Consider the following 16110-nt stretch of genomic DNA (forward strand, 5'->3'; position numbering starts at 1 on the left):
TTTTAAACCTGGTATCAGATTATAATCGAGCAAACTTTGACTCCAGACTCTTGAGGTATGTGTGAGCCACAAGTTCGTGTCGCGTTCAGGGCCCCTGGGAGAGAGGAGGACTCCCTCTCCAGGCTGTTCCAGGGTCCGTGTGAGCGGCAGGCAGGGGGCACAGCCACCGAGGCAGTGACGGCCTCTGTCCGTGTGAATCAGAGAGACGACTCGGGGCTTATTAGCAGCCTGGAGAGAAGTGTAACTTGTTGGGAGTGAGCGGCCGGAGCCGCAGCGACATCTCCAGCCGGGAACAGTCCGAGGCATTGTCTCACCTAATTACGGCGGATGGACTTCTTTTTGTTTCCCATTCAGCATGCCTGTCTGATTCCCTTTCTGCACGGCTTCCAGCTCCGGCAACCCCGAAGTGTGCTAATTAGAAAAGAAACGGTCCTAGTAATTATGTCAACTCTGATTAGCGGCGATGACAATGCGCAATATTATTTTTACGCAATGTTTTGTGTGTGGGACCCTGCTTCCAATGCTCATTAAAGAGAAAACATGGCCTGGTGGCAGGGAGAGCTGCATGCACAGGCATGAAGGTATGGCATTCATTAAAAATAAAAAAAAATCCTCTTGCATGTGTTGTAGTTTTTTTTATTTTTTATTTTTATTTTAAAAGTTTATTAAACAATTTCACAAATTGAAAAAGGGGAACTCTCATTTAAAACAGTTGCAAGAATAAATAGGGGGAACAAGTTTACAAGACAGGAAGAAATCCATATGCAATACATTGTTTTTCATAGGGGAAAGGCATTTAACTACATTGCTCTAACTTTAGGAGTCCTTGAATCTGAACATGTTCATAGAATCTTGGCGATCAAAGATTTAAATCTGGTTAAAATCACAAATCTGATGTCGGTGGAGGGAATGTTCTGTCACTTCTTGGGTCTCTCCAGTATGTTCAGGAACTTCCCCCGGGTCATTTCCCTGGCTGGAAAACACAGAAACAGCATACAATTAAAACAAATAATTAAGCTGTTTTAGTTTTAGTTGCATTAGTTACGTTACCAGTTTTACGTTTCCATGAAAAAAATGCTAAAGTTGTGTTTTTTGTGTCTGTTTACACAGTAATGGTGGTCGAAGCCGCTGAAAATGTATTTTCAAATGCAACTTCTGAAACGCTGCTACTGTACATGCGCACCACGACCATAATAAATAGTTCTTCTGCACATGCTCAGTAGATGGACAATAACAACAATGTTTCCTCCAGAGTGTCAGGACTCCCAGGCCATGTTCTCCTGGGACTTGGTAGTTTTATAGTCGACAGCCACCGTAATAACAATCCAACTTGATGGTATACTCCCATTGTTAATGTTTACAGCATATTGTTCTCTGCACACGTGTGTGGTTTCATTACAGAAACAACCACAGCGCCCCCTCGTGGCCGAACATGAAAAGTACATTGTTTCCTTGTAAGCAGACCTCGTTTTCAAAAACTTGCCGTGAAAACTTTTCTGAAACCAAAATGCAAAAACGATGCGTTTTCACTTTGAATGTCATGTAAACGGGGCCTTCATCAAGAAAACACTCCTTGTTTGCTTGAACAAATTGCTTTTGTAGCCCTGTGCGAGTTAAAGTGTCACTCACAAGCACTGAGCTCCGGAGTTAGTTGTGAACAAGCCAGTTCATTTCACATAAAAAAGTATTAAACTAGCCCCATTTGTCCTTGCAGTGTTATTTAATCCACATCTAAAATTAAAAATGTGATGAAATATGAGCGTTCTGAAGTTGGGCCACAGTGGAAAAAAAGACAATAGCGAGTAAAATCCATTAAAGCCAGAGAGCTCTGATTAAATTGAAGACAGTGCCGCGGCTTTACAGGTTCACACTGAGAGATGGGACGCGGTCGGATTATCACGTGATCACCATCGACATAACCACAGTGAGATAATCTGCTCATCTCGCTGTTTATCAGCGAAATAAACGGCCATTTTAATCTGCAGCACAGCTCAGGAGAGCCGTTTTAATCAATATTAAACCTTTAAGAATTTGCTTTAACAGCTCGGATAAGTTGGCGACACGCAGGCGACACGTCTTTCCTGCTGCTCCAGCCGCTTCAGAGCAGGTGGTTAGTAATGCAAAGCACATATTTAATATCTGCAGTGACACCGTGAAAGGCAATTTATACAAACATCTGTTCATCCAGGACACGGAGAGAAACATGAAATGAAGCCGTCGCTACCAAAGAGTCTTCTGATCGTGTGGCTGCTGTTCCATTGTACCGAGGCGGAGCTACTGAGGACTCGACGTTTCTTTGGTACATGTTTCACAAATTCATGAACCTATTTGAACCAATCTGGATACTAATGATAGTAACAGACGTGACCAGGGGAGTCAAACATAAGACCTGTGGGCCAAAGTTGACCCACAAGAGGCTCCAATCCGGCCAAACCATTAAGCAATAGAGTTGTGGGCGCAACGCAACGCAGCGCAACACAACCCAACGCAACACTGAGACCCGAGTGGAAATATCGGGGATGCTGCTTTGAAACCTAGCAAATTAGCAGTAGCCTCAAAGCCACACTGTCAGGGTATAGATGCAGAATAATACAGTGTTTTTTTTACATTTCACTGTATTTTGCACCAGAAGGTTCCAGTAAAATTGCCTGTATGTTGAGATGGTCGTCACTTTCCGTGTTAATTGTTTGGGTTTGTGAAAATATGGACATTCTCCTCATGTATCATCCGAGGCAGAACAAAGAAAAACTTTAAAGCAAGTTGAAATAGAAAGGTTGTTATGGCACTAGTTTACTGGTCCGGCCCACTCAAGATGAAACATGGGCCATATGTGGCTAAATTACTTTATTTAGAAGACACTAATTTATTTATTTTTTAAATACAATTCTTACTGTTTTACTGTTGTTATACTCCCTTGTTTTTTTGTTTTTTTTTAAATCTTATGTGCTTTATCCTTTATCTTATCTGTTTTTTATCTCTCTGTTCTGACGCCCCTGTGCCCCGTGCTATAATGCTTCTTTGACAGATTGATGATTCAGTTACTATTTACACAAATGAATTGCCCCTTGTGGGATAAATAAAGTTGTCTGAACTGAACTAAAAGAGTCTGAAAGCTTTAGACTCGACACAGGCAACACTGGGACTCCAACCACCAGTCTGACGGAGCCACCGCTGCTCCAAAAGATCAAATAATATTAGTCCGTTCACACATCGTGGCTGAAGCGTCGCTCGGATTTTGCCAACGTAAACTGCACTGATAAAACTGCTGACATGCAAATATTCCAATAATGTTGTATGGTGTTGACACATTAAACATTGCAGGGATCCAGTAAAGTCGGTGTGTGCACACAGCACGCCATCCTGAAACAGCAGGCTCCCTGCTGAGCGGCCATTTATGAAACTGGTTTTTCACTGGGAGGGCAATAATTGCTGCAGGGGTGTGACTGTGGAGACGACAGGGACGAGTCTGCGGCGTCATAAACCCCGGAGAGGCAGCATCCGGCTACAGTAATTAATCTTTGTTGAAGAGAAGAAGAGGATCAGCCGCTCTGCTCCGCCGCAGTTTTTATGAGCCACAGGGCTGGGGCCACCGCAGCCGCTTCGTTTGGCATTTAACAAATGGCGCCGCTCGCAGTGAGGGGACTTCTCTCAAACGAGCATTAAACAGAAACTCATCCGCCTTCATAATGCCTGCGCCGAGAATGTGATTGGGATCTCATCTGGCTGCTGTCTGCCTGCGATGGTGTGGATGTGCCCCGCCCCGCCCCGCCCCACCCTCCCCCCTTCCCTGCTCGGGCCGGCTAATGAAAAAGCCGGGGCAGTTAGTAATTTAGATGAGTTGCCCTGGGTGGAATGATAATGGTGCATCTGGGCGTGGGGGCGCATCACCTTGAGGTGTCCATCATTAAGGTAAAGATGATGCTAATTGAAATGGGATGGATTCATTTTGCACCTTGCTGTCTCTTCAAATCACCCTAAACAAAGTCATGTACGGGCGCCGCCGACTGAAATGAAGCCATCAGAATTAGGCGGCAGAAAGCAATTACACTGGGATGACCCCAAAACTTCCACCGCGCTGATGTCACTATCCTATTAGGAGCGCTGACGCAAGGAACGGGCGAGGGGAGCAGTTAATATTTTGGATTTTGAGGCTGTCATGCTTCTGTCCCTGTTATCACTCTCTCCGTCTCTTGATGAGCACAAACTGTACGCCACGGCCAGGAAGCGTGAGCCACTCCTCCGGAGACCCCTCGCCCCGCTGAGTGTCGTTAATCACCGCTCAGTTCAGCCTCCCTCTCGTCACATCGCAACCAAAATCAGTGATATGATCTCATTAAAGACCCCATTAAACACAAATTATTACCCAATTCACAACATTTAGCTTCCCGAAGAAAACAAAATCCACTAAACTTGCCTACAGGCATGGCTGCGACACGCAGACTGGATCTAAAGATTGGAATACGCCTGCCGCCATTTACAAAACCGTGAGATACGGAGCAACCAAAGTATCAGGAAACACTCAGTTGCCCTGATCGTGATCGACTAGTTCAATAAAAATAGCAGTCACTCACTACATGGAATCTTTATCGTATCCGATAACCAATCATCCATCCATCTTTTCTAACCATTTGATCCAAATTAAAGTTTTGAGACAAACAAGACCGATCTTGGGAAACATGTCCACCTTAGACTGCTCACTAGTCTGTTTTAGAATGAACTCAGATGTCACTCATTGACAGCCAATTTAGAGGACGACCACATAAGAAAACTACATGAACGTGAGCTTCAGCTTAAGTCCATCATACCATGTTGAACAAACAGCAGCGTGATCAATGTAGCCTCAAAGGAATTCAGAGGGATCATGACATTTCTTTGGTTTGTCCCATAAACACAAAGGTGCTTTTTCCATTTTCGTTTCAGAAAAGTTTTGCGTTCACATGGCAACATTTTGAAAACACAGAAACACTAAAAATGATGTTGTTTTCATGTAGGGCCACCAGTGGGTGCTGTTGTTTGTTTTTATAATGAAACCCCACACACGTGCATGTGACAAAGGAACAAAGGAAGTTCTGTTAAAATGAGCTCTTTGTAGTACTTTACACTACTTGTAATCCTTTTCTTTTGTTTTGTATGGACCACAATGCAAGTCAATTGTTACTTTGCTGTGCGTGGTGTCAGTTGAGGGAACTTTGAGTAGGGTCAACTTATATATATATATATATATATATATATATATATATATATATATATATATATATATATATATATATATATATATATATATATATATATATATATATATATATATATATATATATATATATATATATATATATATATATATATATATATATATATATATATATATATGTGAGATTTGCATTAAAACTATTTAACATGATCTCTAAGTATATACATTTTAACATAGAAATCAAAGGGATTACACAATTTTTGTAACAGTGCTACAGTGGATGATGATAATGCTTCCCAACAGCTGTTGGGACCTTTTACGCAAAAGAATATAATGCCGCAATAACATCCGGTCTATCACCATTGCCACATTTGTAATGATCACGCATCTATATTGTGAGTATCAGCCTTGTTTTTATCAGACTCCAAGTGGTCAAATCCAAACAGTCAATAGCAGAGTGAACTGCTTGGTATTAGCACAGCCCACTATTCAGCTCGGCTGCTCATCCCACAAATGCATGCTTGTTTCCTTACAGACGTTGCATTAGGAAAATAAATAGGCTTTACCACAGGACAAGGTTCAAGAAAACACAAGTTTTGTGCTCCCAGTGTTCAGTTTGAGACATCAAGGAAAACATCAGAAGTAAACACCAATGCAATGGCACGCTGATCACCAGACACACACACACACACACACACACACACACACACACACACACACACACACACACACACACACACCCCACCCACCCACCCACCCACCCACACACACACACACACACACACACACACACACACACACACACACACACACACACACATGCTTCGTCATACACCTGGTCAGATCAATACTGATTAGGGGGACTTAAAGATTTGTTTAGTTGATTAGAAAGGTCAATTACTAATTTTGCACCAAGTTAATCAGCATCTTGTTAGGACCGCCATCCATACTAAATGACACCTTATGGATCGTGGAGACCATTGCCTTGCCCTGTTGATTTGTCGCTATCTAATCATCATTTAGCCCTAAGTAGTCAGATTTCATCACAATCTACCAGAACAGTTTAGCAAACAGCCCCCAAGATGCGACATATAGTAATCTCACCTAAATTGCTCCGAGCTGGAGTAGATTGGGTACGCAGCAACAATAGAGATTAGCTTCTGTCTGCAGACTGAAATATGTCAGCTATTTTCACCAAAGCCTGATTTCGGGGCCTGCACTGTTGAATCGTCCGCTGCGCACTGGTAAATCATTTTCATTTGGCGAATCCCAGGTGGATCAAATGTAAATGAGGGGAAACGCGGCGGTGTAACATCTTACTTTCCCCTCATTTACGGCAAGTGATCTGGGTGTCATTGTCACAGCCTATCCCCAGCCCCCACCGCCACTCCCCTGTGTATAACATGAGAGTAATCATCGCTTTGTCCCTCCACCCCTCCCTCCAGGTGGCACGCTCCCGCGAGCTGCTTGGACCCCTCTTAGCGGCAGAGACAGATGACCACCTGGGTTAACTGGAGTCCCGGACCCCGGCCTCGACCGCCTCGATTCACTTTCATTAAGAGTTAAGAGGACGTATCTGACCCTTACTGGCCATCGCCGAGTGCTGCTCAGCTATTATGGGATGTAAGCTTTATTTAATGGATTTAACATCCACTTTCACCGCCCTCATCCCCGGGGACGAGTGAGACACAGAGGAGATGACACACAAACGCTCAAAGCATGGAAACACTCGGAGGCACACATATTCCGCCTCCGCGCCCGCCCAACACCCACCGCCTCACAACACATACACCTGACGCTCATGTTTGTGTTCAAAATTCAATTACCCACTTATTGATACTTCACAGGGATATTTAAGATGCAGACACGAGCTGTGATTTCCCAGGGGAGCCACTGGTTCCTCTTTATGTCCCAACCGAGAGGAACCCAGCCTTCCCTCCTCCTCCAATGTATTTACGCCTGGCTGACGCACACACACACACACACACACACACACACACACACACACACACACACACACACACACACACACACACACACACACACACACACACACACACACACACACACACACACACACACACACACACACACCAAAACAAACACACCTGCACCTCCCAACCCCTGCCCTAGCCTATGCCTGTTCAAGAGGTGTCCTTATTAATAGGCAATCAGTCAAAAATCATTCATTAAAAAGCCTAAAAGGTTTTACACCCGCACTATGATTAGCTGGGAAAGAAAATCCAATGAATTCCTAATAGCTTTATGGAAATGAGGTGTCATTTCCGATCTGCTCAGGGAGGCAGCAGGCAGGACTCAGAAGCAGTGTGTGTGTGTGTGTGTGTGTGTGTGTGTGTGTGTGTGTGTGTGTGTGTGTGTGTGTGTGTGTGTCCTACACTCTGCCTTCCTCTTCTTTCACGCGGCACTCATTCAGCTCTAGCACACACAGCTGCAACCTGCTGCCTTGTGGAGACACTGCTGTCTTGTGTTTGTGTGTGTGTGTGTGTGTGTGTGTGTGTGTGTGTGTGTGTGTGTGTGTGTGTGTGTGTGTGTGTGCGCGTGGAAGCGCTCAGAATTCTCCAACACAATGAGTGAGACTACAAAGAGCAGCCCTCAGAATCACCCATTTAAGACTAATAATCACACAACAACCTGAATGTTGAGGTGCAACGCGAGTCATCCCACACAGACGCTGCCATCTTGAAAGAGACGCACCAAAACAATCGTATTCACCGTGGCTACGAGCCCAAGGAGACACAGGGGAAAGGTGAAAAGACAAACAGGCTGAAATAGTAGAGGTGAGGAGAAGGAAGAGGGGAGGCATCCCCTGTTCCTCATTCAGCGGCTGTCAACACAGGCACTTCATAACCGCCCGCCCCGCGGTCAGCCCGCCCTGATGGATTGATGGAGGCACATTAGCACTGGAGGGACGCGGTGAATGCAATCATATTCAGCGGCGGCGTGCTTCTAATAGGCCAGAGATTGATCCTGCGGGTGAGGAGGCGGCGGCGGCGGCGGTGAATGTGAGCCCATTAGGAGCTGTCAGAGAAAGACTGACCTTCAGTCTCACCTTCACTCAAGACAGACGCAGCGGGGGGCCGGCGGGGGTCTGTGCCACGTGGCAACGTAGCAGAGGAGAGGTGAGCCGGGCTGCCACAACAAGTGGTCGTACAGCCGGGATACACGAAAAAACTTTTCTTTACACTTGGTCTGTGCAAAACAATCCCGAGTTACACTGTGGGAATCTGAATCACCAAACAAGTCGGTCGGCAAGGACGCTAAAGACTTGAGAAGCAACGTATCAGCGACACTCATGTGAAAACACGAGGACATTAAATGTTCACATACTGATGTCTAATCTCATTTCAATTCATCTCTTTAAAAAGAACGTGATCTAATTGCAGGTAAACAATAAAAATGACCTTGTTTTACAAATCATCCAAACAAGTTAGGACACCCTACCGTCCAGTAGCTGGTGGTGTCACCCCCCCCCCCCCCCCCCCCAGTGGCTGAAATAACTGATTTCAAGATGTTTTGAGATCTTTTTAAATCACTTAGTAAACTGATAAGCTGCTACAATCGTCTTTCTGATGACCTCAGAGCTCTTTGGCTCTCACCATGGTGTTCACTCTCGCTTCAACAGTCCAAACTACATTTCTGAGGTTTAAATAAGGCAAGCCTCCTTCAAAATGCTCAGTGACGATGTTGTCGTCATGTGTACCGGATGTGATACAACTGAGTGTGATTTTAGCCCTTTTAGGTGGCAATAAATGTGTGATGTTTGAATGTATTACTCACCGAAATTTTGCTTTTTAATTGACATCTTACAGAAAGTTTATTATCAATTGTTTATTTACATTAAATTTTTTCCAGTATTGTTAAAATTGATGTTAAATATCCATGTCCAAATATGTCAAAAAAACAAAAACATGTAGGCTTTTGTAGGGTGTAGGGCTTTTTTCATAACTGTTTATACAAGTACAAGTCCTTCGCTGATAAAATTGACACCGCAATGGTCATGTTGCATTTACCACTGTACACAGGGTTCCATTTCTGTCACAGACTAAATGTTTGGCAGTTTTGTTTGTCTTTTCATCGGCTCTAAGAAAAAAAAGACATGTGAACACGACCTTTCGATTCAAATCTATTCTATTTCTATAGCGTCAAATACAACGCGGTCATTTCATTTCAAGACACATTTACTTAAAAAAAATGTTTTTTTAAATTCCACATGAGCAAGCATGCAAGGAAAAACAGGAAGAAACCTGCAGAATCAGACTCAGAAGAGGAGACTTTCTGCTTTCATACCAAATATGTTGTCAGTGTCATAATCCAGCCTGAAATAAAGCTGCAGACACACACACGGTGAAAGTTTCCTTGCAGCCCGGTCAGGATCTGAGTAAAGCCAAATGTTTGCATCTGATCAAAAAGCATCAACACTTTGTAAAACTTACAAGAAAGATTCATTCCTAAAAAGCGAATTTTTACCAGTTAAATGCTACAACAACAAAAAAAAATTGTATTAAGTTTGTGATGCCATAAAAGATCCTATTTTGCCTTCATCAGAATTTTGGCACCAGAAGAGTGAGCGTGCAAGCAGCCGCCATGTCACCAGCCGTCTCAGTAGCTCAGGCTCTACTTTGAATCCCAAAGGAACACTCAGCTTTCAATTACCTCCAATAACAGCACTTATCAGAGTCCTCGGCTTTCCCCCCGGGGACTGTGGGCTTGATGCCCACGCTCAGCGGCCCACGACAGGGGTATTCATCACGGGGCGGAGGAACAGCTGGGGCCTGGTGAGGAGGCACGCGTCCGGCCCCGCTGGGACCAACTGGGCCAGCATCATGCAGCCATATTGGGGGGTGGGAGTGGGAGTGGGGGTGGGGGGGTGGGGTTAGGGATGGAGCAGCGGGGGAGCTCCCTTTGCATCCAGCTTAACACACACGGACTAAAGGCGAGAGCACAAAGCAGGAATCCACTGCTCAGGTGTACTTTAGGCTTCAGAGAACGTGGCGTTCAGGCCCCGGTGCTTGCTGCAGTGGAGGGCGGGTGAGTTTTCACTGCTTGATTGTCCTCTGCCCATTAACCCGCTCCCTCTTTTAATGGTCCACATGTTGAAGGGGGAGGGGCAGTAAATCCTGTCCCCTGCCCTCGCTCTGCCATGCCTCTGCGGAGTATGTTTATGGGCACTGAAGAGTGCACAAACATGATGAAAAAGTAGCTGAGATTTACAAGGCCTCCCCTGACAGCCAGGAAAAGGAGAAAATTAAACCAGAGAGCATTAAACAGGCACCGATTACAGAGCTGCTCTGACACCAATAATAACCATCATTGTGTCCCGTCATCTCCAGGTACATGACATGATTGCAAAAAGCCTGCAGTCCCGCATTTATGACAGCTAACATCTTTATGCCAGCAAGATTACACGCTTATCCAGCTTTAGGAAAATCTGGGAGGTAAGATTAAGATCTAAACACAAAACATGAACACATGCTCCTCTTCGGCCTGTTATTATTATTATTATCCATGCTGCGTCTGCTTAGATATCTACCGCTTGTCAAATTGCTGCATATCCTTAATATTGAAATCATGTGAGTTAATTTTGGTTGAATTACATCACAACACTTTCCCCTCACAGCAGGCATGTTACTGAAACGCAACTAACTCAGAGAGCAAAGACTCCATGTATGTTTATTTATAGGCTGTATCCCATCGGATAGAAAAGGTTGGGGGTGGGTACCACCACAATTCTTCATTACTTGTGTGGTTTTCCACTATAAAAATTAATACCCATTTTTCTCTTAGGGAAATATGAGCACTTAGGGACGTCTCTCTAATCCACACTCCACGAGGATTATGACAATGGAGGCTGTGTGGAATGGATTAAAAAATAGATTTTGCATCCATCAAATGCTGGGGCTTTTGTTGCAGGCGTGCCCTTGTTTCTTACCTTTTCCATTTAACAAGATTGTCCTAAATCCATTATTTGAAGACCTTAAGGTCAGCTTATTTTTGCTGTCTGACAGGAGGGTTGACTTCAAAATTGCAATTTTTAGCATTGTCTATTGTGTTTTCCAACAAAAACCCAAACCGGCACGTGTGAAGTCAGTGAAGAGGGTTTGAATGTGAGAGCTCAGGGATGCTCTGAGCTGTACACGTTCAGACTCAGAAGCAAATAGAGAAATGCTATGAGCGCCATCTAGTGGTCGCATCTCACCAATGCGGAGAGGTTTTTTCATTAACCTCAACTTACCTCAAGGCTGTCAAACAATATATTTCAGGGGCCACATACGGACCAACTTCGTCTTCAGTGGACCGGATCAGCATACTAGTGTCATATAAAGCTTTAAATTTAAACTGGTTTAAAAGTTTTTCTTTGTTGTGACGCAGACTATGCATGATAAAAATGTCTATTATTTTCACAAAAACCAAACAGTTACTACTGAAAATGAGTTTGTGCCTTTCTCCTACTTACACTCCTCTGAGCCCAGTTGGTAGGCGAGATTCTGAAGCCCTTTGACCTTCTCCATCAGGTTGGCTGTGGTCAGACTCCCGAGCTCTGCAGGACGGGAACGAGACTCATCAGGAAACCTCAACCGCTCAACAACTCTCATCCCATTTGATAGGATTATATATATACAGCGTGTTTCTGTCCACACCTGCTCCAATATTCCTGGCTTTAATGCGCTTAGTCTCAGGTTAACATGCTGTGTGTTTGTTGTCTCCACATACCTTTCAACATTTCAATGTCTTCAGTCTCTAGTTTAGCCATCCACTTTGGTGGTGAATTTGTGATGGGCTGTGGCGCAGACACAGATAAAGTTTGAGTGGACAGCTCGTAACGGATGCACCGATCCTGCCTGTATATAACAGCCGGTTTAATTAAGCAGTTTTGTAAATCAAAAAACAGCCGCAGTAAATCTCAACTCACATTTTTACAAGATGCAGCAAATTCGGCAACTCCGGGCACTGTGTGAGAGATCGTAGCAGTAAATATAAGAAAAAGTCATTGTGGGCCAGACAGAAGGGCAAGGAAGAAGAACTCACGCTGCTCTGGCCACAAGTCCGGCGACGCTCTGTCCAGCTTCTCGAAACTCAGCAGAGAGGACTCAAAATCATCACCTGTCAATGGACATACAATCAACACATTTATTTCACCGGCAAAAAGAATCCAGTTCCTAGAGGACTGACACTGGATTCAGAGACAGGTAGAATCAGAGTGGATCCCTGCAGCAGCAGTCGCAGGGGAATAAAGATGGTAACCCGACACCAGGGTTGAGCCAACACGATGCCCTCGGGCGACCGGCTCCCTTCCAAGCAGGGAACCTGCGAGTCGCCCGTTAAGCGTCTAAATTTAGTGATGAGTGCAAACAACGTGATCGGAAACTGACTTCCAGAAGAAAGGAGACGAGAAACCGAAGTGAGGAAATTATGATTCTGAATGATCAAGAAGGAAATGTACATAATCTCATTTTTACCTTCTTGCTGTGGGGCGAGAGTGCTAACCACTGCTCCACCGTGCAGGTTATAGAACCGTCTCTCACCAAGGTAAGTCAATGTTATTAATGGTATCTAAATATAATAACTGAGCTGAAAACAATTATCTTGTGAGGTCTTGTGATTAGAGATATGATTTTCAATAAATACAGATACTGAAGAAGACATTAATGTCTTTGATTTGAGCTTCCAAATAACTCTTTTGTGCAGCGGCTTTCGTTCTCGCCTCACAGTAACAACGTCATGGGTTCAAATACTGGCTGGGACTTTCTTTTGTGGAGTTTGCATGTTCTTCCCGTGTGTGCGTGGCTTTCCTCCAGGTACTCCGGTTTCCTCACACAGTCCAAGAAACACACACACGTGAGGTTAATTGATGACCATAAATTGTCCCTCGGTGTGAATGTGAGTGTGTGTGGTTGTCCCGTGATGGACTGGAGACCCGTCCAGGTGTGTCCTGCTCTCGCCCGTAGCGAGCCGGGATTGGCTCCAGTGCCCCGTGATGCTGCACAGGATTAAGCAGTATGGATGGATGGATGAATAACTCTTCCTCATGCATCTAATTTACACTAACTGTATGTAGGCCATTTCTTCCCTCTTTGGTGATGTCAACATTGTGATAACAAAAACATTTTTTTATATTGTGCAGCCCTACTTTATACTACAATGCAAAAAAGAAAATCACTCTCAATCATTTCCACACTCCAAAATAATGATTTGTTGAGTTAATGTAAATTAATCATGTCACACATTTCCATGTAGTCAGATTAAATAGATTGAATCTCTTTTAATCATATTATCCGAACAACATGCATTAGATTAAATCATTTGACAACGAGAGACTCAATAAGCAAAGGGCCACATATGGCCTCCAGGCCTCATGATACCATGTCTGCGAGACACAATACTATATAACATCATACTCTTTTCTTTCTTTAGAGTCCTCTGAATTGCCTCCAAGAAAGGCTGCAGATCCCCTTCGCTTTGCCAAAACTCCTTCTCCTTTAGTCCTTCAGACCAGACAAAGACAACCGCTCTGTGACCCGACGACCTCTCAGTGGACTTTCTTTGTCCTCAACACATACAGATTGTTTTGTCAGTTTAATCGACACTCACAACATATAAACATCGAGGTTTCGGGGGATCGAATAATTTTATGGAATCAGATCTTTTGAGATACTCCATCAAACTGCTTTACCGGTACACCCGGGACCAGGGATGTCAAACATAAGGCCTGTGGGCCAAATCCGGCCAAACCACCAAGCACTGAGAGCCGAGCTGAGATATCGGTGATGCTGCCATGAAAGCCAGCTATGTTGTTACTGTCAAACTAGGCCCAAGGTCATGCTGTCAGGGCGAGTCTGGAGAAACACCCATAATACAACAGCTGCAGGAGAACTTTTCTGGACATTTCACTCAATTTTACACCAGAAGGTTTCATTAAAATTGACTTTATGTTGAGATTGGAGTAATTTTCCTGAATAATTGTTTGGTTTGTGGGAAAATATCGACAATTTTATCATGTATACTCTGCGCCAGAAGAAAGACAAACATCAAAGTGTAAATTTGAAGGTCATCATGCCACTGTTTTATAGGTCTGGATCACTTAAGAAGAATTGGGTTGTATGTTGCCCCTGAACTAAAATGTGTTTGACATCCCCGGACTAAAAAAGAAAAATCAATCACTCACTCACATCCAGGTCCAAGTTAAGGTAACTGACTGATTGTGGGTTGAAATGAGAGTACAATGAGAAAATCCATGAATGTAAAGGAAGAACATGTAAACTCCACACAGAAAGACCTGAACCCACGTGTTTCTCACTGTGGGGTGAGAGATAACCACTACACCACTGAGTAGTCCTTATAAGACAATATTTCTTTGTATGACAATAAAGGCTTGAAATATTTCAATAAAGTATGAGAATCACTAAGTGTTGTAATTTTCTGCAAATCAGACACACGAGTGAAACACTAGAGAGCTCACTCTGATCTTATCACATAACAGTATAATAACACCATAGTACTGTGGCACAGATTTAGCATGACTGGGAATAGTTTGATTCATCTGTACTTATTGAAAATGTGTATTTTAATAACATATGTGTCGATCATAAACGCGTTAGACCATCGATCATGAAGAACACAGCAAATCTGTCAAAACATCTAATGTGGAGCAGCTTTAGACCGTATTGTCTTGAGCAAACCTCTCCTGAGAGAAGGTATTACATGTAGTATTGCTCGGCACACAGATGGCTCTCAGGGTTGCAGGATGTTTCAGGCTTGGCTGCAGGTTGAACCCTGCGGTCTCCTCAGCTGTCTGCACTGTGGACACAACACAACACCACACAGGGGCGAGGGAGGAGGGCTGGAGCCTCCCGAAAAACAACCCCAAACAGCCGCAGTACAGCTCCAACAGACACATCCCGTAGTCTCCGGGCGTTGCGCTAATACACCGCTGTGTCCGTTACCGATTTAGTCCGCGTCCGGCACGGAATTCATAGTTTATACACGGCGGAGCAGCGTAAGGAATTAGAATTTACCTCCATTTGGAGACGCCATCTTCAGAACGGTCACGTGACCCACGACAGCCAACCGCGGCAGTTGACGCGTCTTCGTGTAGTTCTCAGACGCGCCGCTGGAGGCCTCTGTCCTCATCTGATATGAGAACTGGCTAGTATAATAATAATAATAATAATAATAATAATAATTATAAGTGAAGAAGAAGAAGAAGAAGAAAGTAACAACAAAACATTGTATTCATAGTACACTTTACATCTTAAAATTCATTAAGTATTGGCAAAAGAATAAAAAGCAGTTCTATGAGAAGTATCACATGTTTTTTTCAAAAATATAAAAATAATGTGTATCTTTTATTTTATTTAATAGATATGAAATGTGAACATTATTGATGTCATGTGTTTTCCCATAATTTGATTATTATTCAGCATATATGAATAAATAAGTTGATCTGCTCCTACAGTTTTTTGTTATTAAACAGTAATAAGATAAGATTAGTCTAATCAAATTTGCATTGAAATTTGCATTATTCCAGCAGCGAGTTGACAATAATAAAAAAGTAGCAAAAAATGTGATCTTTAATAATAATTAAAAACAATAACAACAGTAACAATAATATAAAATATAGTATATTTGAACTAAACCGACATAATTTGAGAAACAAATATTCTTTGTTGTGTTCTTCTGGAAAGCTAAAGTGGCCTCCATTGAGATGAAAGTGCCAGCAGTGGGCACCGACTTTAGGTAGAGGTCCCGGTTTTAAGGAAATTAAGCACTAGAAGATTCTGAAACTGCACTGAAAAGGCACATGTAAGATGGGAACATTTCCTATTAATGTGTGACAATTGAAAATAAAGAAGTCTAAATAACAAAGAGGGAACTTTTTCAAACATTTTTTGGTACCTCCA

The 16110-nt window shown here is 43.4% G+C and overlaps 1 protein-coding gene across 1 annotated transcript; it reads right to left on the reverse strand.

Moving 5' to 3' along the window:
• Positions 1-630: 630 nt before the first annotated feature.
• Positions 631-15248, reverse strand: lin52 (lin-52 DREAM MuvB core complex component). Its single transcript, XM_080479419.1, has 6 exons — positions 15226-15248; positions 12239-12313; positions 12123-12160; positions 11924-11990; positions 11667-11750; positions 631-973 (listed from the first exon to the last, which is right to left on the reverse strand). The coding sequence occupies exons 1-6, from the start codon at positions 15242-15244 to the stop codon at positions 918-920; spliced, it is 339 nt and encodes a 112-aa protein (XP_080335545.1). The 5' UTR covers positions 15245-15248; the 3' UTR covers positions 631-917.
• Positions 15249-16110: the final 862 nt, after the last annotated feature.

The sequence above is a fragment of the Lipophrys pholis genome, assembly GCF_963383615.2.
Source record: "Lipophrys pholis genome assembly, chromosome: 14".
Lineage (NCBI taxonomy): Eukaryota > Metazoa > Chordata > Actinopteri > Blenniiformes > Blenniidae > Lipophrys > Lipophrys pholis.

Coding starts and splice junctions, on each gene's coding strand:
- lin52 (XM_080479419.1), bottom strand. Junction 12,161..12,238: donor GGACTTGTGGCCAGAGCAGC/GTGAGTTCTTCT, acceptor TCTCTCACACAG/TGCCCGGAGTTGCCGAATTT. Junction 974..11,666: donor CCAACTGGGCTCAGAGGAGT/GTAAGTAGGAGA, acceptor TGTGTTTTCCAG/CCAGGGAAATGACCCGGGGG.